This window comes from Leptodactylus fuscus, chromosome 10 (genome assembly GCF_031893055.1).
Source record: "Leptodactylus fuscus isolate aLepFus1 chromosome 10, aLepFus1.hap2, whole genome shotgun sequence".
Classification (NCBI taxonomy): Eukaryota; Metazoa; Chordata; class Amphibia; order Anura; family Leptodactylidae; genus Leptodactylus; species Leptodactylus fuscus.
In genome coordinates this window covers 5,413,488-5,436,051 of record NC_134274.1, presented here as the reverse complement: position 1 = coordinate 5,436,051, position 22,564 = coordinate 5,413,488, and the positions used below count along the sequence as shown (strand labels likewise).

Sequence of the window (22,564 nt, the reverse complement as noted above, 5' to 3'; positions counted from 1 at the left end):
TTTTGTGGTTAGATCCGACAAAAATGTCCTTACACTTTATTTATCCCTCTCCCAACATCTGATATTTATGGGATGTTATGGGATCTACAGTTTGCAGCTTTAGGCCGGGTTCACATGGGGTCTTTTGGACCAGATTTTGAAGGGGGGGGGGAATAATGTCGTAGTCTTATGATCAGTCACAGGAGGAGGAGGAGATCACATGACCACAGGCTTCTCTGCTCAGTATACAGCGGTTGTATTATACATAGCAGAGTTGTCTCTGGATGTGATGTGTGTAGCAGAGCTGTGTGTGTAATGTGCTGTGCTGTTCCTGTACCTAGCAGAGCTGTGTGAGTGGGATGTGCATGTAGAAAGCTGGATGGTCAGGGTTACAATATGGGGTTCGATTTTGGGTTCCACTTTTTTTTAAAAGATATAAGAGGGGTACAAAGGTGGTGACTAGATTATATGGGGCAGAAGGTCTCTCGTTAAAGGTGACAATAAGTAGCTTGTTCTGTTTGGAAAATAGATGCCTTAAAGGGGTTGTCCAGGGACTTGGGCTACTACTGACTCCAATCATGTGATCAGACCATCCCCGGGGTCTTCACCTCCTCTCCTGTATTATATCATAGTCAGACACATCAGACTTCAGACCACCGGAGTGTTCTCTGAGAATATTTGCTCCATATAGTGAACCTTCAACTAAAATTAGTCACCGCCAAAGTCAGTTGTGTTGAATTTTTTTGGCCATTGCCGCTGTAAATGGGGCAGTCCAGTGGTCTGTGTACCCCAGGGGTGTAAGGGTGTGCATAGCTGGTAAGTTCAAGATGGGGCACAGCTATCAGTACTGTCCGTCTTCGCACTGTCTTGTATTATGAGCCCCGTTCCTAGTTTTAGAAATATTTATGGATCTGTCGTCTGGACCTTCAGCAATATGGATGGTTTGTAGAAGTCCCAAAATCCTGACTCCAATACCATCTGACCAGGAGACAAATACTTGGTGCAAAACCTGTAAACAAAAACCTTTACTCACAGACTGTGCGGAACAAATATTTGGGGCAGACACCGAAACCTTTACGATATTTGTAACAACATAAGTTAAAAACTTGCAAAAACCTGCCAGAGGCCGACCTAGGACACGCTCAGGGTGTGAGGCATGAGACATGGCATGTGGTGGCTTTAGGAGGACTTCTCCTTTCTGGGAACCTTTCTCTATATTTCTGACCAACACAAGACTATCCACGTGCGAGCTGGGCAAGCAGGAAATAAGATGTGGCCATTAGGGCAACGATCTAGAAGCTGCACATGAAGGGGCATCTGCAGGGACAAAATACTGGCCATCAATGAGAGCGGCCACGTCCACACGTAGTACATGGTGGTTGTCCATCTTTGTCTTTTTCCCCCCAGTCTGACTCCTCTTCCCGATCCTGGTGGTCGGCGGTTCCTGGACCAATTACTAAATGTTACCTTATGGCAGCTGCTTGAAAGATCAGATGAGCGAGTGCTTGCTGGGAATTGTCATATTGCAGCAGTGTAAGTGACAACAGTCACCGATGATCTATTATCTATAGTGGACAACCCCTTTAAGATCATGAAAGACATTTAGTCAAGCGTGTCCAAATGTCCGCCCCACGTGACAATGTCACCGTCCACTATCTGTCCATCACGCCTGCTATATCCGCTCTGATATTTGCACTTTTGTATCTTCTGGTGTAGTAATCTCCTCTCCTCCCATCTGTACGTTGGGAATCGGAGCAGCTCCTGGTAGTTAATGTCACCGTCCCCACAGGAGAGAAGAGCGGCAGGAGGTCCCGCAACGTTTGACAGCTTAGAAGAGACAATGAGGACGAGAGGGATAAAGAAAGTGGTGGGAGCGGCAGCGAGGAGAAGGCCCATAAGAGGGCATCTTATCTGTCTCCGGCTGGGGGGTCCTGCACTCGCAATGGGGCACATTGACTGATTGTCTCATTGACATTTCGCTCTTCTTTCAAGTGCTGACTTTGACATTCATTAGACAGGCTGAGTGTCTGGCAGTCAGCACCAGGCAGGAGGTCTCCAGGTCTCGGGCTGTCTCTTCTCTGCTCCTGGACAGACCGCGTCACTTTATAGGAGGCAGCGGAGAGGGAGCCATTCTGGAGAGGTTCCAGATGTTCTCTCGCAAAAGGAGCTTCACCTTTGGTGCGTATGGAGGGTGAGTAGCGGCCAGCTGTCTCTTATAGCACTCGGCTGTCTCTTATAGCCCTCGGCTGTCTCTTATAGCTCTCGGCTGTCTCTTATAGCACTCGGCTGTCTCTTATAGCACTCGGCTGTCTCTTATAGCACTCGGCTGTCTCTTATAGCTCTCGGCTGTCTCTTATAGCCCTCAGCTGTCTCTTTCAATACAAGGGTTAGTCTCGTTCATGTGGTCGATGTCGTCTCGGTTGTTTTGGATCATATAATTTTGGGTCAACAATGGGGGGGATTCATCAAATGGTTGGCTTAAAAATGTTACAATGTCTCTTTTTTGTACCGGAAATCTTCAACCTTTGTTCTAAGATGTCGCTGTGATCTCGACCCAACTTTTTTTACTTTTCTGAATTTTTCTTGAATGGTTTACCTTTCCAGATAGGATTTCTTAGATTTATCCTCCTGATTTTCAGAAAGTCAGAAGAACCCGACGTTTGCATTCCAGATCTCCCCAACAGACCACTAGAAGACATGTCTCACCCACCCACCTCCCGAAACAAGGTCTGGCGCCCTTATGTCATATTTTGATACAATTGACTGTTATCACTATTGTGTTGGGTGTTGGTTTTCTCCTCTGCAATGGATGAGATCAGGGTCCGTGTGGGCAGTGGAATAGGTTAGGCCCAAAGATAAGCGTTCCGGTGTGATAGATACAATGATGCCGGTGCCATAGTTGCGGTATTACATTGTGCCATGTATCAGGCTACTTATACCAATGTTATGTCGAACCCGTAGAGCGGCCATATAGTCCATCAATAGTAACTCTAGTGATATATTATCTATAATGGTGAGGCTGAGACCAATCACAACCAAGCCCGGGGGACTAAAGGGGGCTCAAAGACCCCTCTGTCACATGAGATGACACCACTCCCCTAAAGAGGTCCTTTTAATGGTGTACACTGGGTCAGTATGAGAACGGTGACACTGATACATTGTAATATAGAAAAAATTACTTTGTAACAAATGGGCTTGTTTTTTTGGAGGGTGAGCCATAGTTTTCATTGGGACCAATGGTAGATACAACTTGATTACTTTATAAAACATTTTTTGGGGGAGGTGAAGTGACCGAAAACAGCAATACGTAAAATGACAAAGGGGAGTGTTTTAGATGTAATACTTATACATTATAAACTTTGTATCGTATTGTGATCTGTAACATGGTAACTGTGTAGTCTGATCCTTCTTACAAGTCTACCTAATATTCGTAACCAAAATTCAGGGAAACCACACAGCTTTGTCACTAACCATCGCGAGAGAGTCGGCCATACACATGGGATTTTTATTGGGCAATGTCAACCAATGGCGAAGCGGGTGACAGCAGACATTAGATTGGCTGTTCTGGATATTTTTGGCCAATGGTTGGCCAAAAATATCAATGTCATTTGCTTTTCTCCAATCATCGGCCAACTTGTTTTTCGATTGATCCGTCATGGTTGTTAACTAATGTCTACTACCTATGGCCAGCCATACAGGATTGTGTATAGGAAGCCAAGATGGTGGGAGGTTTTGGCAGATCTCTCATGTCCGAAACGATTTATCTATTTTTTCCATATTCGACTTTTTTCAGCCCTCGGACTTGTTTGAAATGATTGAGAAGATGCAGGTAAGAGACATCGGGGGGTGAAGTATCTGGCTCTGATCTGTAGCTACAGGATGCATAAGTCTAGGTGTCCTTTATACGGTGCGATTCCTCCGGTCCAGTCTGTTGGGTCCGCCAATGATGGTTCCAAACAGAGACCCTGGTGGTTGTATGAATAGCGTCTTAAAAGGACCACCAATGTAGTCACAATACGAGTCTTCCCATCCTGATGAACTACAAGACGTCTCAAAACTTTACCCCCCATTAAAAGTAGTAATATAAGATCCGTCAGCAGCAGCTTACTGATGGTCTCCTCGTCTGTATTCTTCCATATACTGTATAGTTTATGTATGTTCTCACTATACGACTCCTGTGAGGTCATTGTACATAAACTCTTCACCTGAATAATATATATAATAGCTATAAGAAGCCGCTCGCGACGTGTTTATATGCCGGCCCTTAATTGCTTCCAGCTCGGTGTGACACCGACAATTACCCCACAGGGAAGTCCGTCAAATGTCATTAATTACAGTAAATAATCACAATTAGCGATCCTGGCCGGAACCTATAGATTGTATATGAATAATGAATGTGATGAGGGTGCGGGACGTACAACGGGCGAGGGTTACCTAGTTCACAGGTATGAAATAAGACACGCTCTCCATATTAGGGACTGCAACGTCTATGGGGTAAGAGGCCGCCCCCTAGGTCGCTGCCAATCCCACATGGTGATATAGACCGTCCCATACCTACAGAAGGTGATACGTATAGGTGACATATTGCACACTCTATAGTCATACTAGATACATACTGTCCGCTAGATTTGGTAGGAAACTTAACCCTCTGACTCCATTGCTGTACGATATTTACATGTTTTATATGACTATCCTCAGTGCAGCCGCCTGGAGGATCAACGCTGCGTCCTACCCTCCTCCGTAAAGGTCAGTCCAATGTCCAATGTATAGTCTAATAAGAGGAGGTCTTAAAGGAGCAAGATGTGTGTTCTCTCTAGCTGGGAATCTCTTCCTTTTGGAATAGAAATACTAATTTGGCAATAAACCCCGCAACATGTTAGTAGGCTTATTAACTGAGTCATGCATGATGTTATGGGGGCTGCCCTGTAGAGGGCGGCATACAGAGTGCACTATTTTTTTACCCTGTTCTCTCTATGGTCAGCTTCAGTGTAGAGGGGTGAGGCATAGGGAAGGAGGTGGAGCTTAGTACTACAAAAATTCTCACATCTCGATCATAGGTATAGGAGGATCTCCCCAAAACGTTGATGAATTTTAGCAGCCCATTGCTTTCAGAGGGCTCGGTTTGTGCCCCTGGGTTGTGCCTGGTGTTACAATCCAACTTAATTGAGTTTCTGCTGCAATAGCAGGCATAGCCATGGATGTCTGTGGTGCTGTTTTTGGGAGAATTGAGGTTCTACTTATTATGGAACAAGCCATTCAAGTCTGTTGCCAATCTTTGATAAGGTTGGGGCGCTTCAGTACCACAATCCCAATCGATGTTTGGGTGGAAGTCCTCCTCCCGGGACCCCTACTGATCAGCAGGATAAAAAGGCTGCACAGCGAGGATACCACAACCTGATCATTTCTGATGTCCGTCCACGTGCCGGGTCCCTGGCACTGCCATAGTTTTGCTGCTTTGTCTAGAGCCTTAGTGATGGGGCTGCTCCAGAAATTCGGCCGTCCTCCGGGTTGGACCTTCACCAATCATCATCGATGACCTCGAGAAATGTAAACACAAAACTAATGGGGTGTAATGGCCAAAAATGGGGTGAAAGTCCAAGAGGGACGGCCAACAACCACCAAGTTGAATGTTGAGATTGAGCAACATTTCAAGTAAATGTTTGGGTGGGGTCATGGCTTCCCAAGGATTATACCACTTACTAACAGCAAAGGGTTCATTTACTTTTCCCAATGAGTTGGGTTTTGGGGGCAATGACCATGGTGACCCTTGTATGACGTGATGTTTTTTTTTTTTTTTTATTTTATTTTTTGTGATGTTTTTATCATCCTAGAGGAGAGAAGAGAAGACACATCCCGGAATTCAAGAAGTAAGTCTACAAGACTATAGCTTCTACATCTTCTTACCTTGGACAGCCCGCTCCTCAGCCATCGCCACTTGTCTTCATTATTTCACCCTACTAAATTTCGTCTCAATGTTCCTACAGGTGTTGAGAAGAGGCCGCCCTTTGCCCCTCCTAATTGTGCCCCTACAAGGTGGGTACTGGATAGAGGGAACTAACCACTCTCTGCCCTCCCCAGAGTCTGATCTTCCAGCCCCGTACGACCGATTACGGATCCTTCAATCCGACCCTACAGCTCGATTCTACCGCAAACACTTCTTAGGAAAGGTATGGCTGTCCCGAATTTGGAGTGGGAGGAGTTCTGGGACTTTATATGGGAGGAGCAGTCATTGGTGGGGGGTTCGAACGATAGGAATCGAAGGAGGAAGAGGCAAATTGAACAACAAATCTAGAACCTATAGGGCAGAATTACGAATACTGTCCCTGCCCACATTTCTGCACGAAAGTATACCGTAATTTCAAAAACTCCTGAATTTTTTGAAAACATGTTTTTTTTTGATCACTGAAATGTAATTTAGGGTACAATTAAGAGGCTAATTTTGTCCCCCCATTACTAGGAGCACTACAACTTCTGTGCTCAGGATTCGCGTCTCGGGGCTGTTATCCTGTCCGCAAAACTGGAACAGAAAGCGGAGCGGCTACGAGTAATACTGAGGTAAGAACCCGAAACCAGGAGACATTTATCTGTATTCACTTCTGTTCACATTGGTGTCGTGACTGGTCTATAAGGAAGCCATGATGCTGGGAATCCATGGAGTGATGGATGCCAATGGCCACCAGTGGGTCCTGTGGCCCTATAGTGGGGTCCTTCTGGATTTTTTTCTGGGTTTCCTTGGTTTTGATGGGCATCCATAGTGCTGCTTTATTGTTGTCCCATCCCAAGTGGAATTTGATTGGTCGAGAGGGCAGGAAGGTGATCCCTCCTCTTGTGCCATAGAGATCCAATCCTTATAATCTTATCAGAGTACAGATCTCTGCCTCCCTTACTGGTAACAACTCGCTACTACAAGGAAGATTTTGACTCTCTATTTGGAAAAACATAATAAAACTAATATAAATATGGTCATGGAAAGGACAAAGACCCCGACCCTTGGACTCCTCGTGTGCGGATTATCTGTCTAGTTCTTACTAACATGGTGACCTTTATATCCGGTCTGTTATCTCATTACAGAACCAAGTCTGGCACCAAACATCAGCTGCTCAATATATCCAGCTTCAGTCCGTTCCCGACGGCCGGGCAGATGGCGCAGGTAGAGCAACCGCCTTTTACACCCTATCAAACCCCTTATTTGTTGTATTTTGTAGATTGAGGACAATAGAACTAATGAAGATCCCGTAAACCCCCGTAATGTAATTGCGTGACAATATGGCACCACGTGCACAGGCAGATATACAAGACTTCTCCCGAGCTGCACCACTTCTCTGGAATGCTCTACCCCGGACAATCAGATTAACTTCCAATTTCTACAGTTTCAAATGCAAACTAAAGACACATCTTTTCAGACAAGCCGATCACAATTTCTAACGTATACCCTTCGATAGTATAATAAATCCCCAAAATGTAACCCTCCTCTGTCCCCGCTCCCAAATTACCTTCTTTGTCGTCTCCCTTACAGGTCTTATGTGAAGAGTTGTCGGTGGAGAGGTTCTTCCCCGTCCTGCACATGAAGGTGGGCACCACAGCTACGGATTCATGGAGCATGAATCTGCTCCATGTATCACATTTAAAGTCAAAGTCCCCAAAGAAAAAAATAATTGCATGAACATTTCACATCAAAAAGTTCTCCGCTGGTCTCTACTTCCTCTACAAACAGGAAATGCCCACTCAGCCAATCAGAAGCTGCAGCAATGACTCCGCCTCAATCACTGATTGGCTAAGAGGCCTTTCCTGAGGACCAGGAAGTAGAGACTGATGCAGGATCGGGAGCAGTGCAGGATCAGGGAGGTGGACATCACTTTACTATTAAGTCAATTAGGCTTTTCATAAAGTATAATATGGACAATCCCTTTAATTTTTGTTATATGGCTGTTACATACAGTATTTGGGGTATTGTACGTGACTTGTATTATTCGCCCCTCAGGCCTCTCAGCTTCTGGTGACCTTTGATGAACATGTCATGACCAACAACTTCAAGTTCGGAGTCATCTACCAGAAACCGGGGCAGGTGAGGGCTGAGATCCCCCCATTGGAGCAGTTGTAGGAAAAATAAAGTTTGGCATGTCTGGCTTTATATTCGACCAGGAAAACCTCATCGCCCAATTTTTACTTCTTGGAATAAGGTGACAGGGTGCGGGTTATTGGGTGCGGACTGCTAGGGTTGGCCAGATTATACATTGTATTGTGAACTTCCCTGTATATAATATATAAGGACTGTGGAAGATTGCAAAGAACAAGGAACTTGCACTTAGATAACCCTGGGAAGAATATGCAAATCTGTCTTCCATGATGTAATTAGGAAGTTAGGTGCCTCAGTGTTGCAAACCAATAGAGGGCGCTCACTGGAATGTGCAAGCCTGTCTTCCCTGATGTAATTAGGAAGACAGAATCTCTGTGAGATAGCCCAATAAAGGCTGCTCCCTTTAACATCATGCTCGACCTTCCAAGAGGCCTTTGTTTTGCAATGTCGCTGGGATTATTACCAGGTATAGTCTCTCAACCGAGGACGGCCGTTTCGATGTTATTGCATCTCGTCAGCCCGGTGTAGAGAAGACTAACCTGGTAGAGGTGAGAGGCTTAGACAAGGTTAGGTGGATATCTTCACTCCTTGGGGAGAGACCAACATATAGGTGTGTGGAGACTTAAGCCTTTAGCACTCCACTTTGCAAGGGACCATGGGAAGAATATGCAAATCTGTCTTCCATGATGTAATTAGGAAGTCATTTATTGGGCTATTTCACTGAGATTCTGTCTTCCTAATTGCATCAGGGAAGACAGGCTTGCACATTCCAGTGAGCACCCTCTATTGGTTTGCAACACTGAGGAAGCAGCTGACTTCCTAATTACATCATGGAAGACAGATTTGCATATTCTTCCCATGGTCCCTTGCAAAGTGGCGTGCTAAAGGCTTAATAAGTCTCCACACACCTATATGGTGGTCTCTCCCCAAGGAGTGACGATATCCCCCTAAACTTAGATAACCCTGTAATCCAAAACTAGTCTAAATCCAAAAATTCAGATCAAGGTCCCATAGCTAAGACTAGTCCATACTTCAAGTCTTGTGAATATATTTATATATAATACCCCTCTAGTGAAACCTCAGACCCCACATTATAGAGATCCAAAAATTTACGCTTCGAATGAGACCCCAAACCAAATCCCAACATTTGGACACATTGGGAACTGGGGTGCAGTCTAATTAATGGGGTCTGGTTTGGACTCTACCAGACCTTTATAATCCAGACCCCAAATCCAAAAATTTAAACACCAGTGTTCAGACCCTACATGAGACCAAACCCCACACAATGGAAGCCAAAACTCCGACCCATTTGCTCCCCTTGTGCAGGTCCTCCTCTTCCTCTGCCCCAGATGTTACCGCTCAGGGTGTCCAAGTTTGCACCTATATAAAATTAGAGACTTACATATTCTATATTATCAGTCCCATTTGTAGCTTTACGGACCTTCACAAATATGGAGGGTTTGTAGAAGCCCCAAAATCCTGTCTTCAATGACGTCACCGCCATCTCTTCCGTTTTCTAGGTGACCGAGTCGGAGATATTCAGTAACACGGAGGAGAGTTTGGGATTTTCAGAATTTCTCGATTTCTTGGGAGAAAAAATCAACTTGCAGAATTTTAAAGGGTGAGAATGTGGGGTGAGCGGGCGAGTTGTGAGCGGACTCCGCATTGTAAATGGACTTGGCTTGTGTGAGACATAATGAACCTCTCAATAATGCAGGGCTATCAATAATGCAGGCGAGTCGGCCGGGTAAACATTTATCACGCTTTTACATATTGTACAGTCTGAGAGTCTGCTGGGGGAGGGGAGGTCGATCTGATTATTCCTTTCTTGACACTTTAGGTTCCGTGGGGGTCTGGATGTATCGCAAGGTCAGACGGGAACAGAATCGGTGTACACCACGTTCCGGGGTCATGAGATCATGTTTCATGTGTCGACAAAACTGCCCTACACAGCGGGGGACACGCAACAGGTCTGAGTGATAGAGATATGGGACTGGGTACAAGGATAAGGGGTCCCTATGTATCGTGTGAAGGGTCTTACCAGAAATCTATTGTATCAACAGTCACAACATCCTTGTAGTGTCCCCGCTATTACTGTAAAGAATTCCGGGCTATGATATCGGTGAATCCTTCTTATATCCAGACATAGATGGTGCCCCATTATCACAGGCCCAGGGGTATAAATCATCTGAAAGTTGTGTTCTATCCTTTCATACGTTGGGTCGCCCCATAGACGTCTTTGTCCTCCAATCCACCCCACTGGTGGCACCTCCAATACTGACCACTGTGGCACCTCGCTGTTGACTATGACCTCTCCAATATTAACCCCCATGGTACCCCACTGGTTCTGTGACCCCTCCAATATTAACCCCCATGGTACCCCACTGGTTCTGTGACCCCTCCAATATTAACCCCCATGGTACCCCACTGGTTCTGTGAACCCTCCAATATTAACCCCCATGGTACCCCATTGGTTCTGTGACCCCTCCAATATTAAACCCATGGTACCCCACTGGTTCTGTGACCCCTCCAATATTAACCCCCATGGTATCCCACTGTTGACTATGACCTCTCCAATATTAACCCCCATGGTACCCCACTGGTTCTGTGACCACTCCAATACTAACCCCATGGATGTATATATTGACCCTATAGCATTACAATGTCATCTTTCAGCTCCAGAGGAAACGTCACATTGGAAACGACATAGTGTCCCTGGTCTATCAGGATGATGGCGCCGTCTTCTCCCCTGACATCATTACCTCCCACTTTCTACACTGCTATATTGTGATCCAATCCTGCCCAAGCCACACTGGGGACACCCTGTACAAGGTCGGACTTTGCTTCAATGTCCTAGGAGCTTTAGAGAGAGAATCTCTTGACCATGCACAGCACCACCATTGCCTATATGTTGTATTGCAACTTAGTTCCAGTTCAGCTCTACTCATTCCAGTATGGTTAAACTGCAATACCATGTAGAGAGCACTGACAGTGGTGGCGCTGTGTCTGGTAACAGTTGAAGGAGCCGCAACCCTCTACTAACCACAGTCGGTCCGTGTATCAAGAAGCTGTACACACAGGGCTTGTTACATCACTTGTGTTGAATGATTAGAACGCTCAAGATTTCAGTCTCAAGGATATTTTGTATTCAAAAGTTTCGTAGAACTTGTTTTATACTTATCGGGCTCCTCAGGGGCGGAGCATGATACAGTAATTCTATTGTTTTACGCTGTCATGTCCCACCCCCGCGGGCCCCACAATAGGGATTTGTATGCACAGTCTCTTTAAGATTGAAACAGTTCCTGTGGAGGAATAATAACTTTCCTCCGAGGTTAATAAATATATCCAGCTTTTAGAAGCAACACAAGTAAAAAATATTATCCAGACATAAATGAGTGGGCCGGAGAGTGATCGGCTATTACCGCACAGGGATAAAATAGCAACATATTGTAAATTATAGATCAAAAGAACAATAGATCCGAGCCAGATGGAAACGCCCGCGAGCCTCCTGACTGTAAAGCATCACGTCATAGAAACTAATGGAAAATACATCTCGTAACGCTTACACTTATGTATTCGCAACCTACAAAGACCAAAGAGGTTGGATGAAATAGTCCAGGAAGCTGAGATCTGAGGGGCTGTTTGTTGTCTATCTCGCAGATGGGATAATGGGTCACTAGGGGTGTAACACAGCTATACAGCTCGAGAACCCCAACATACAGCTCCACGTATCTCAGCTTCCTTGTCCTTTCAATGAAGGGGGGTTGAGGTGCTTGGGTTCTCAATTTTACAAGGGATTGACTATTATTTCTCCGTGTAGGTCTCCGTGTCTGCTCGGGATGATGTTCCGGGATTTGGACCCGCTCTGCCAAACCCTGCGGTGTTCCAGAAGGTCAGTGGATAGAGATCTTCAGTTAAACCAAAAATAAGGCGGCATACTGGCCAAAAAATGGAATTGGGGTTCCCATTTCAAAAATTGCACAGATGAAATCCAGCACCAGATCTTCAAAATTTCTTCCATACTCTGCAAAAAAAATAAATCTGCAGAATTGTCCATTTCTGTTCTGTATATTGTTTACAGATTTGTTGCGGATTTCCGCGTTAAAATCCTGACACAATGGGGTTTCTGCTGATTTATCGTGGATGCCGAGCAAAATCCACAAGTGCAGAAAAATCCTCAATTTGGTAGAGATTTGTTCTGCTAATTTGACTTGCAGAAATCCAGACTCTTCCTTTTAGAAGAGAAGCCCTGCATGGCCTTCAGTGGTCCCTCCATTATTTACTAATATTGCTGAGTCTTGTGAAGGCTCGCACTATTCATGGGCCTGAGGTCAATCTGAGTTGGGTCGGGTCTTGCAGGTCCAGTCTTGCAGGTCCAGTCTTGCAGGTCCAGTCTTGCAGGTCCAGTCTTGCAGGTCCAGTCTTGCAGGTCCAGTCTTGCAGGTCCAGTCTTGCAGGTCCAGTCTTGCAGGTCCAGTCTTGCAGGTCCAGTCTTGCAGGTCCAGTCTTGCAGGTCCAGTCTTGCAGGTCCAGTCTTGCAGGTCCAGTCTTGCAGGTCCAGTCTTGCAGGTCCAGTCTTGCAGGTCCAGTCTTGCAGGTCCAGTCTTGCAGGTCCAGTCTTGCAGGTCCAGTCTTGCAGGTCCAGTCTTGCAGGTCCAGTCTTGCAGGTGCAGTCTTGCAGGTCCAGTCTTGCAGGTGCAGTCTTGCAGGTGCAGTCTTGCAGGTGCAGTCTTGCAGGTGCAGTCTTGCAGGTGCAGTCTTGCAGGTGCAGTCTTGCAGGTGCAGTCTTGCAGGACGCAGGTGCAGTCTTGCAGGACGCAGGTGCAGTCTTGCAGGACGCAGGTGCAGTCTTGCAGGACGCAGGTGCAGTCTTGCAGGACGCAGGTGCAGTCTTGCAGGACGCAGGTGCAGTCTTGCAGGACGCAGGTGCAGTCTTGCAGGACGCAGGTGCAGTCTTGCAGGACGCAGGTGCAGTCTTGCAGGACGCAGGTGCAGTCTTGCAGGACGCAGGTGCAGTCTTGCAGGACGCAGGTGCAGTCTTGCAGGACGCAGGTGCAGTCTTGCAGGACGCAGGTGCAGTCTTGCAGGACGCAGGTGCAGTCTTGCAGGACGCAGGTGCAGTCTTGCAGGACGCAGGTGCAGTCTTGCAGGACGCAGGTGCAGTCTTGCAGGACGCAGGTGCAGTCTTGCAGGACGCAGTCTTGCAGGTGCAGTCTTGCAGGACGCAGTCTTGCAGGTGCAGTCTTGCAGGTGCAGTCTTGCAGGTGCAGTCTTGCAGGTGCAGTCTTGCAGGTGCAGTCTTGCAGGTGCAGTCTTGCAGGTGCAGTCTTGCAGGTGCAGTCTTGCAGGTGCAGTCTTGCAGGTGCAGTCTTGCAGGTGCAGTCTTGCAGGTGCAGTCTTGCAGGTGCAGTCTTGCAGGTGCAGTCTTGCAGGTGCAGTCTTGCAGGTGCAGTCTTGCAGGTGCAGTCTTGCAGGTGCAGTCTTGCAGGTGCAGTCTTGCAGGTGCAGTCTTGCAGGTGCAGTCTTGCAGGTGCAGTCTTGCAGGTGCAGTCTTGCAGGTGCAGTCTTGCAGGTGCAGTCTTGCAGGTGCAGTCTTGCAGGTGCAGTCTTGCAGGTGCAGTCTTGCAGGTGCAGTCTTGCAGGTGCAGTCTTGCAGGTGCAGTCTTGCAGGTGCAGTCTTGCAGGTGCAGTCTTGCAGGTGCAGTCTTGCAGGTGCAGTCTTGCAGGTGCAGTCTTGCAGGTGCAGTCTTGCAGGTGCAGTCTTGCAGGTGCAGTCTTGCAGGTCCTTGCTAACAATGGCCAGTCTACAGTTTACAAAAATGCAAAGGAAAGGGATGGCCAGATTCAGTTTCCCATATCTCTATAGGACAAATGGTCATTAGTTTTGCTGTATAAATCTTCTATTAACTTTTTGCAATTTTAAAGTGGGATTAGCAATCCTGGTTTTGCATCTGGGGGTTGGCACGTAGTTCATTTAGAAGCAGGAGGATCTTGGTCTCTGTTCGACCCGTCATCCTGAGACAACAAACAATAGGGCACAGAAGAGTAAAGCACAAGAACCCTGACCAGACAAGTGTACGAAGGTGTTTCATACCCCAGTGAGCAGATAACCCGTAGGGTGAGTTTGGCTTTTACAAGAACACATTGACTACTGTGCGAGGAGAGGGAGACTCCCCTAGCGCTGGTCAGTTTAATGTAGCCAACCAGGAAGCAATAGTTACATTACCTGTTATCAGGTGTTCCAAAATCTGTTGCAAGTTGTTTAAAAGTATCCTTCACCACTTGTTCATAGTAATTGGCTGGTAGGAAGATCTAAGAGATCTGGGGAGGACTCGGAGTGACCAAGTGACAGATATTGACAATGACATTGATGGATACCTAACAGTTACTTCCTGCCCTGAGCCTGAGACAGGAGATGTCTGGAGTACAAGGCAGGTTACGGCTACTTGTCCTCGCCTCACCCCAGCACCCACTTGAATCTATGCAACATTACGGCAGCTCTTATTACTTGTCATCTTCTAGTTCGGCCACAACAATAAGACTGGGTTTCTTTTTTCTCTAAAGGTCGGAGTAAATTTGGTATTAACTAGAACAATCTCTGTTGGGTTCAGAAGGAATTGTTGCTCAGCTGCCAAATCATCCATTAAAAACTAGAAGCTTATAAAATATGCAGAGTGTGCACCCCTCCCTACCCCCGCCACGAGAGCAGCCACCAGGCCTCCGGGCTTCATTAGTCTACTGTGTTACAAGATTGAGGTGCTTAATGTCCAGTAGACTGGAATACGGAAAGGAAAACCCCAGCGGAATAAAAAGGGGCATCAGTATAGTTTCTACACTGTAGCAAACCGTGGCTGTGGCCTTTGTGATACATTGTTTCCAATGGAGATGTCACAATCCATCTTATGTCAGACCCTACACTCTTCTCTTAATTCCTTTTCCTCTTGCACTATAAATTGTGCTGGACCTAAACAAGACCACTGATTGAGGTTTCAACTATTTTACTGGTGAGAATGAAGAAAACATTGCTACAGAGACAAATATGAGATAACATCTTCCATTTCTAATCTTTGGCCGACTGACCTGTACAAGGGGAGCCTCCCACTCCTCATTCACAGCTTATTGTGCTGCCACTGCGGCTCCTTCAGCTATGCCAGGAATTGGTTGTCAATCCACACCCCTCCAATCTCCCTTCTGGACCTCACTGGCCTGATATCCACTCCAGGGTATGATATCCCTTGTGCACGGACCCAGCCCACACAGATAACAGGTGAAGCACGACATTCTCGGACCTTCCCACCCCGCAGGCCACATCCTGCCATTATTAGTTGGCCAGATATGGACTTCCATGACTCTACTCTCCAGGTCTCGTGCACTCAGCAGATAGGTTGGAGCTGTAGGATTATTGTCCCCTATGGGGCTGAGATGGAGCGCTCCATACTACAATAACAAGTGGGGCAGATGCATGGGGGTTCCAATTGATTCCTTAAATTTACTAAGCACTTTAGGGAGAACTGGGGAGTGGCACTGTACTGGGCAAACGTCTAGGGGCCTGGGGTCTTGTATTTAGAGTCCTACTTATTGGGTATCATTTTACTATGTCATTGCTTCCAATAGGGGGGGACTGGAAATATGGGGTTGCACTTGGGGGTCTGAGGACCACTACAAGCGGCAGATCCTAATAACATACAGCTAGGCGGTATACAGGGAATGCAATGAATCTGTTTACAGTCACACCCCGACATTCGCCCCATATGAGTAGAACAGGGTCACCCACCCACCAGCCCTTGTTAGCTAAATTTAGGATCCCAGCCAATCCCGAGCTCCCGGCGTGCCCAGTGCTTGTCATATCTCTCTTCCTTTGTGCATTTCCGGACTTTTCTATTATTTTGTGCATCTTCAAGATGTCCTGTTGTGTTTCCTCCTCTTGCAAATATCTTTAGGTCACAGGGCTTAACCCTTTCCTCCACCTCCCAGGGCGCCTTCCCCACTAGATGGCAGTATTGCTGTATGTTACCGTTCCGCGCAGTCTACCACTAGGCGGCAGCGTCACCGTGTAATATTCTCCATCTCCGCACGTATTGAGTTACAATCAATTATTTAGCAAGTGCTTTTCCCTGAATAAAACATTTTCTCCATTCGTTCTACTGGCGGAGTCAGAACAGAGGGCAGCGAACACCGCGCGAAAGAAAGCAACGCAATGATTCATAACTTCATCTGAAATGCCAGCTGTAGATATTACCGAATACATTATCCATCGCATATTGGTTACTGAATCATCGGATAACGGCGTCTAGAATTCCGCAGCGCAGGGGGAGGGGGTACACCGCGCACCATGTAATAATGTTAGGAGGGGTCTCATTGTCATGGACAATTCACTCTGGTGCAGGACCTGCATTCACATCTACTAGGCTGGGGAGGTCCTGCACCTACAATACACCTCTGGGATCCTCCACTTTGCCGCACACTGGGGCACCTCTTAGTCCCATCTTACCCCATTCTAATCACATTACAGGTATAATTGGTACAACCAGGTGACTTGAAACCAACTTGTCCAGGACTGATCACTGTTCACCATTAAATTTACGGGGTGTCTTCTTCAGTAAGGTGGCCAAAATTTCTGTATACCTTCACAACTTGGATTACTCCAAAGGTTCTCTGAGGGTTTCTTCCAACCTTACATCATATTATTCATGCACAGTGTGGCACTATTACAATCTGAACAGCAGTATTATATGTGCGCTGTATAGCATTATTATTTATTACATCAGTTTGGCACTACAAGGTGACTTCTACAGTAACATGGGCAAATGGAACAAATGAGAGAGGTCCTCACTCCAGGACCTTTACACCTGAGTTATTCTAATACTGCCATCCAGTGCCTATATAATACTTTTATTTCCCCATTATTATGGCTCTGTTTTAGTACAGTATGGTACTGTAGTATTTAGGCACTGTATGGTAGTATCTCAGCTGTATTATGTCAGCATTATGACATTGTTTCAGTACTGTATGATAGTATTATTTATGTACTATATGGTAGTATCTCAGTTGTATTATGGCAGTATTATGGCACAATATCATTACTGTATGGTAGTATTTAGGCACTGTATGGTAGTATCTCAGTTGTATCATGTAAGCATTACAACATTGTTTCAGTACTGTATGATAGTATTATTTATGTACTGTATGGTAGTATCTCAGCTGTATTATGGCAGTATTATGGTACTATTTCAGTACTGTATGGTAGTATTATTTAGACACTATATGATAGTATCTTAGCTGTATTATGGCAGTATTATGTTGCTATTTCAGTACTGTATGATAGTATTATTTATGCACTTTATGATAGTATCTCAGCTGTATTATGGCAGTATTACAACACTGTTTCAGTACTGTATTATTTATGGACTATATGATAGTATCTCAGTTGTATTATGGCATAATATCAGTACTGTATGGTAGTATTTATGTACTATATGGTAGTATCTCAGCTATATTATGGCAGTATTATGGCACAATTTCAGTACTGTATGGTAGTATTTAGGCACTGTATGGTAGTGTCTCAGTTGTTTTCTGTCAGCCTTGCGACACTGTTTCAGTACTGTATGATAGTATTATTTATGTACTATATGATAGTATCTCAGCTGTATTATGGTACTATATCAGTACTGTATGGTAGTATTATTTATGCACTATATGACAGTATCACAGCTGTATTATGGCAGTATTACGGCTCTATTTCAGTACTGTATGGTAGTATTATTTAGACACTATATGGTGCATTATCTCCATTATGCTTCCTTTCTATATTCTCTGAAAAATGACAAGTTTTTTCCTGAAACCCAACACAGACCTTGATCCTAATGCCCTGTAAAGTCCATTTCACGCCCGAGGAAGATGTTGTTGTGATGCTTCTATTCGCACTGTGAGGCTGGGCGGTTGTATTACATGTAAACCAGAGGGGAGTAATAAAGCCAGTCTTCATATATTATAGCCATGTTTCTTGTGATTGCGTCTCTGCAGTGTTCTCATCTTGAAGTAGTTTTTGCCTTTCCTTGAGACGCCTGGTTTATTGCCCGCACATTCCCATTGTCTTCTCTCTCCTCGTCCTCAGAACCAGCAGTTTCGCGAATTCCTTCTCACCAAGCTGATTAATGCCGAGGTTAGCTGTTACCGCGCGGAGAGATTCTCCAAGCTGCAGGTGAGTAGCAGGTGTCTCATTACTACGTGACAGTCCCTGAATGGTGACGAGACAGCTCATGGTGGGGTCACCGAGCAGATCTGCAGCCGCGGCCTCCGGGTTCAAGCCTTGTATTGTCTCTCTCCATGTCTTGTCTTTTCTCGCTCACCAGGAGCGCACGCGGAGCTGTCTCATTGACACCTTGTACGACGAGCTCTTTCTACACAGTCAGACCGTCCTGGGCTCTCTAGAGGAACATCCTGGAGATAAACTGGAGAATCCGTCTAGTGGATTCCTGGAGAACTTCAAGGTGAGTGACAACGAATAATATAAACCCGTCACTATGAGCCGTCCTTCGGTCCTTTATCTGGAAAGAACTTGGCAAGAGACATAGCAGCTCATTTACTGGGTGTAGAGCGTCCTTTATAAAAGCAGCTCGTTCTTAAAGGGGCCGGTTGGATTTGGATAATTCTGTCAAGTCTCCCTATAGCCATGTTTGATCTTTCTTACTGAGTCGTGGGGCAATGTGTAGGTACATGCATGCAACATCCTGGGGGCAGAAAAGTGGAGGTGCAGGAGGCCAAAGATGGCGGCTACTCACCTTCTCGTATCATGGTGGCTTTCATGAAGTGCACCTAACTACACCTTGACTAAGACAGGTCCATGCACTGGCTAAAGGCTAGGACTGTCCTGCCCTAACTACCACTAACTAACCTAAAGAGCTGAAGAGCCCTCTCGTGAACTACTGACATCCAATGCAGTTAGCTAGTCACTGTCTGAAAGAGGTCCAAACACTAATGCTGGGGCTGTCCGGTGTGCCCAACTACAACTAACTAACCTGAAAGTGCCCTCGTGAACTACTGCCATCCACTGCTGTTAGCTAGACCCTATCTGAAAGAGGTCCAAGCACTAACTAATGCTGGGGCTGTCCAGTGTGCCCAACTACCACTAACTAACCTGAAAGTGCCCTTGTGAACTACTGCCATCCACTGTTATCTAGTCACTGTCTGAAAGTGATCCAGACACTAACTAAGGCTGGGCTGTCTGGTGTGCCCAACTACAACTAACCTGAAGGTGCCCTCGTGAACTACTGCCATCCACTGTTGTTAGCTAGACCATGTCTGAAAAGGTCCAAGCACTAACTAAGGCTGGGGTTGTCTGTTCTGGCCCAACTACCACTAACTAACCTACAGAGCTGAATGTGCCATCTTGTGAACTACTGCCATCCACTGCTGTTAGCTAGCCCCTGTCTGAAAGTGGTCCAGACACTAACTAATGCTGGGGCTGTCCAGTGTACCCAACTACCACTAACTAACCTGAAGGTGCCCTCGTGAACTACTGCCATCCACTGCTGTTAGCTAGACCCTGTCTGAAAGAGGTCCAAGCACTAACTAAGGCTGGGGCTGTCTGTTCTGGCCCAACTACCACTAACTAACCTACCAAATGGCTGACACAAGTCCAAACACTAACTAAAGCCTGGGACCTCCTGTTGTGGCCTAACTAATACTAACTAACCTAGACAGCCTAAGGTGTCCTCTGACAAATGACTGCCCTCAGAGCAGGCTCAAGCAATGGGTAAAGGCTTAGTAATAACTAATTCCACCCTTACAGTCGGGGGTGAGAGACCTTCGATTTTGGACAACCGGATGCATCAGGTGTAGTCGGGACTCCCGTAGCGGTCACTTGTTGTTCAGTTTCCGTGTTACATTTTCCATCTTCTGTAAGTCTCTCCTCTTCATATATATAAACTGCCTCCTAATGATATGTCTTGCAGACATTTTCACTTTCCCTAAGGAGCCCCCAGAGGTCACGTGACGCACTTTCACGAGGATGCAGAAGTGCCAGCATCGCAATAGATAACATCTCCGAGGAGAAGAGGTACGTCAAGGGAGCCAAACGACCTAAAAGGAACCTCTCGTCATCTCCCCATAGACACAATGATGGGAGATGTTGATGAGAATCATTTTTTTCAGCTGCAATTGAAAACAGGTTTTTTTTTCCAAAAAGTTTTCTAGCCCTGGAGCCAAATCTATATCGGGGCCAAAAAGTAACATTTGTGTCATTCTGTAATCTGCAGTAGATACATTTCCTCCACATTCTAATGGGTGACATCATCGTGATTGGTTAAAAAAAAAAGTGGTTGCAAATTTTTTTTGTAACAACTTTATTTACAGCAATGGCCGTTCACACTCGATTTCTCCTTTAAAGGCATCTTGCAAATCAGCCGTCGGAATTCTGTAGGAAGCCTTTACCCTCGTACTCCTCGTCCAATAGCAGCAGCTTCTGCAGTGTCCAAGGCAGCGAGAGCTCCCCGGAGGAGAAAGTGATGGTGAGACTTAACTATTCGATCAACATCCTTACTGTAGACAATTAGCGCCATCTATAGGCAGCCATACTTTGTCCGGCCCATTGAAGAATACCGTGTAATACCTTATTCCGCCAGCAGGGTTAATGATCAGTCTTGTAAAATTCTGGTCCTTAGAAGGTCTTAAAATTTGGTAAATTCAACCAGATGAACAGCAACCCCCAAAAGAATCCACCATGTTGTTATGGATCTGGAGGAATTTTGGCCAACTCTTCTTTACAACGTTGCGTCAGGTCATTCGCTTCTTCACAACTCTCTTAAGGTCCCACCATAGTCTATCCTTGGGGTTGAGGTCCAGATTCAATTCCTTTTTCAACCATTCCATTGTGATCCCGTTGTGGTCGGGATCCATGTCCTGTTACATGACCCATGACTTTGAGGAGTCCATGAAGGGCCCAAGTCCTGTGGCTGCAAAACCAGACCAAAACATACCACCTCCATGCTCAACAGTACCGGCACAAAATCCTCACGCCGTGTTTGGTTTTTGTCACTCGGTGTTGTACATTATGGACTTCAAATTGTCTGGAAGTGAATTCTACTCCTTCCTGGACTGATCGGCATCAGCAATTGCTCTAAGATCATTGCTGATGTCTTTCCTCCTTGGCATCCCTGAATTCTCCAGACCAGCAAACTTCACCTTTAATAATAGCGATCCCACTTGCACATAAGTAGCTCCTGATCTTACAGCTTCCGTAGGTATTAAGAGGGTAAGGGTCCACTTTTCGACACATTGACCATTTGGGCTTAGTCTTCCGAGGTGTGATTTGTCACGGGTTGTTGTTCATCTGGTTGTAAGCCCTAGGTAGATATATATAGATAGATAACATGTATACAGTCTCATTCTGTTACTTCCCTGCAAGCAATTGACAGCCATGACATAAAAATCTAGAAATAGCCCTGAGAGAAGACTGAATTCTAGAACAAGATGTTACCAATAAACCTGGAGCATTGAAATATGCAAATTACCATCTCTCATTTATACGGCGAGCGAGGATCTGTGACTGCAGACTCCTACAATCTTCTCTCTGTTGGAATGGATATAATTGGTGAGACATCGTGTTCCAGAGGATTCTGTGTCTCGTGTGACAGATAGGACGTCATGGTTCTATCCTTTATATTCACGTGTTTTAGCGCTGAGGCCACATGACATAGTCTGTGACTATAGAGCAGGTCACCGGGGTCACTGACCATTGTATTCCCTGTCTAGGACAATATCATGAAATGAACATGGATGACGTCACCAGAGATGGAGCAACCATCATACAAGGCGCAAGTCACACATCTCTGACTCACCGTGCGGCCATCACATGGTGATCAATATGTTCGTTATTGGGTACTGGCATGCCCCCCGAAGGTCAGTCATGGGAATAGCAACAAAATAGCCTACAACTTAGTGTATTCTGTGCTGATAAATGTAACAATATATCTGTATATGGGGAGCGCCGCTTCTCTTCTCATGGTCAGTGGGAGCTTTAGAAATCTGTGCCCCCTTGTGGCCCTTTTACACCACAAGCCCCCATAGGAGTCATGTACCTGCTTCTATAGTCAATACACTACTAGTTTAATGGGTGGCCATATGGGAATGGCCATAAACAACCATCTGGCAGTTCCCACACCGATCAGCTGTATAGGCCCACCAAACTATACACAAGGCCATATGGGAATGGCCATAAACAACCATTGGGCAGCTCCCACACCGATCAGCTGTATAGGCCCACCAAACTATACACAAGGCCATATGGGAATGGCCATAAACAACCATTGGGCAGCTCCCACACCGATCAGCTGTATAGGCCCACCATACTATACACAAGGCCATATGGGAATGGCCATCCATCTGGCAGCTCCCACACTGATCAGCTGTATACAACCACCATATTATACACAAGGCCAGAAGAAGTTGGCTCCATCACCTATTAAGTCAAGCTGCAGTACCAGCGCCGGCCACTACACAAAGCATGGC

At 46.0% G+C, this 22,564-nt stretch overlaps 1 protein-coding gene across 1 annotated transcript; it reads left to right on the top strand.

Moving 5' to 3' along the window:
* The first annotated feature begins 2,114 nt into the window (after positions 1-2,114).
* Positions 2,115-21,834, top strand: LOC142219050 (rap1 GTPase-activating protein 1-like). Its single transcript, XM_075288006.1, has 19 exons — positions 2,115-2,170; positions 2,619-2,706; positions 3,773-3,808; positions 4,678-4,725; positions 5,811-5,846; positions 5,964-6,146; positions 6,437-6,534; positions 7,051-7,129; positions 7,496-7,549; positions 7,961-8,044; positions 9,577-9,677; positions 9,897-10,026; positions 10,733-10,888; positions 11,877-11,948; positions 18,171-18,257; positions 18,409-18,546; positions 20,011-20,114; positions 20,445-20,565; positions 21,809-21,834. The coding sequence occupies exons 1-19, from the start codon at positions 2,127-2,129 to the stop codon at positions 21,824-21,826; spliced, it is 1,677 nt and encodes a 558-aa protein (XP_075144107.1). The 5' UTR covers positions 2,115-2,126; the 3' UTR covers positions 21,827-21,834.
* The last annotated feature ends 730 nt before the right edge of the window (positions 21,835-22,564 follow it).

Coding starts and splice junctions, on each gene's coding strand:
- LOC142219050 (XM_075288006.1), top strand. CDS start 2,127: ATGTTCTCTCGCAAAAGGAGCTTCACCTTTGGTGCGTATGGAGG. Junction 6,535..7,050: donor CGGCTACGAGTAATACTGAG/GTAAGAACCCGA, acceptor ATCTCATTACAG/AACCAAGTCTGGCACCAAAC. Junction 9,678..9,896: donor AACTTGCAGAATTTTAAAGG/GTGAGAATGTGG, acceptor TTGACACTTTAG/GTTCCGTGGGGGTCTGGATG.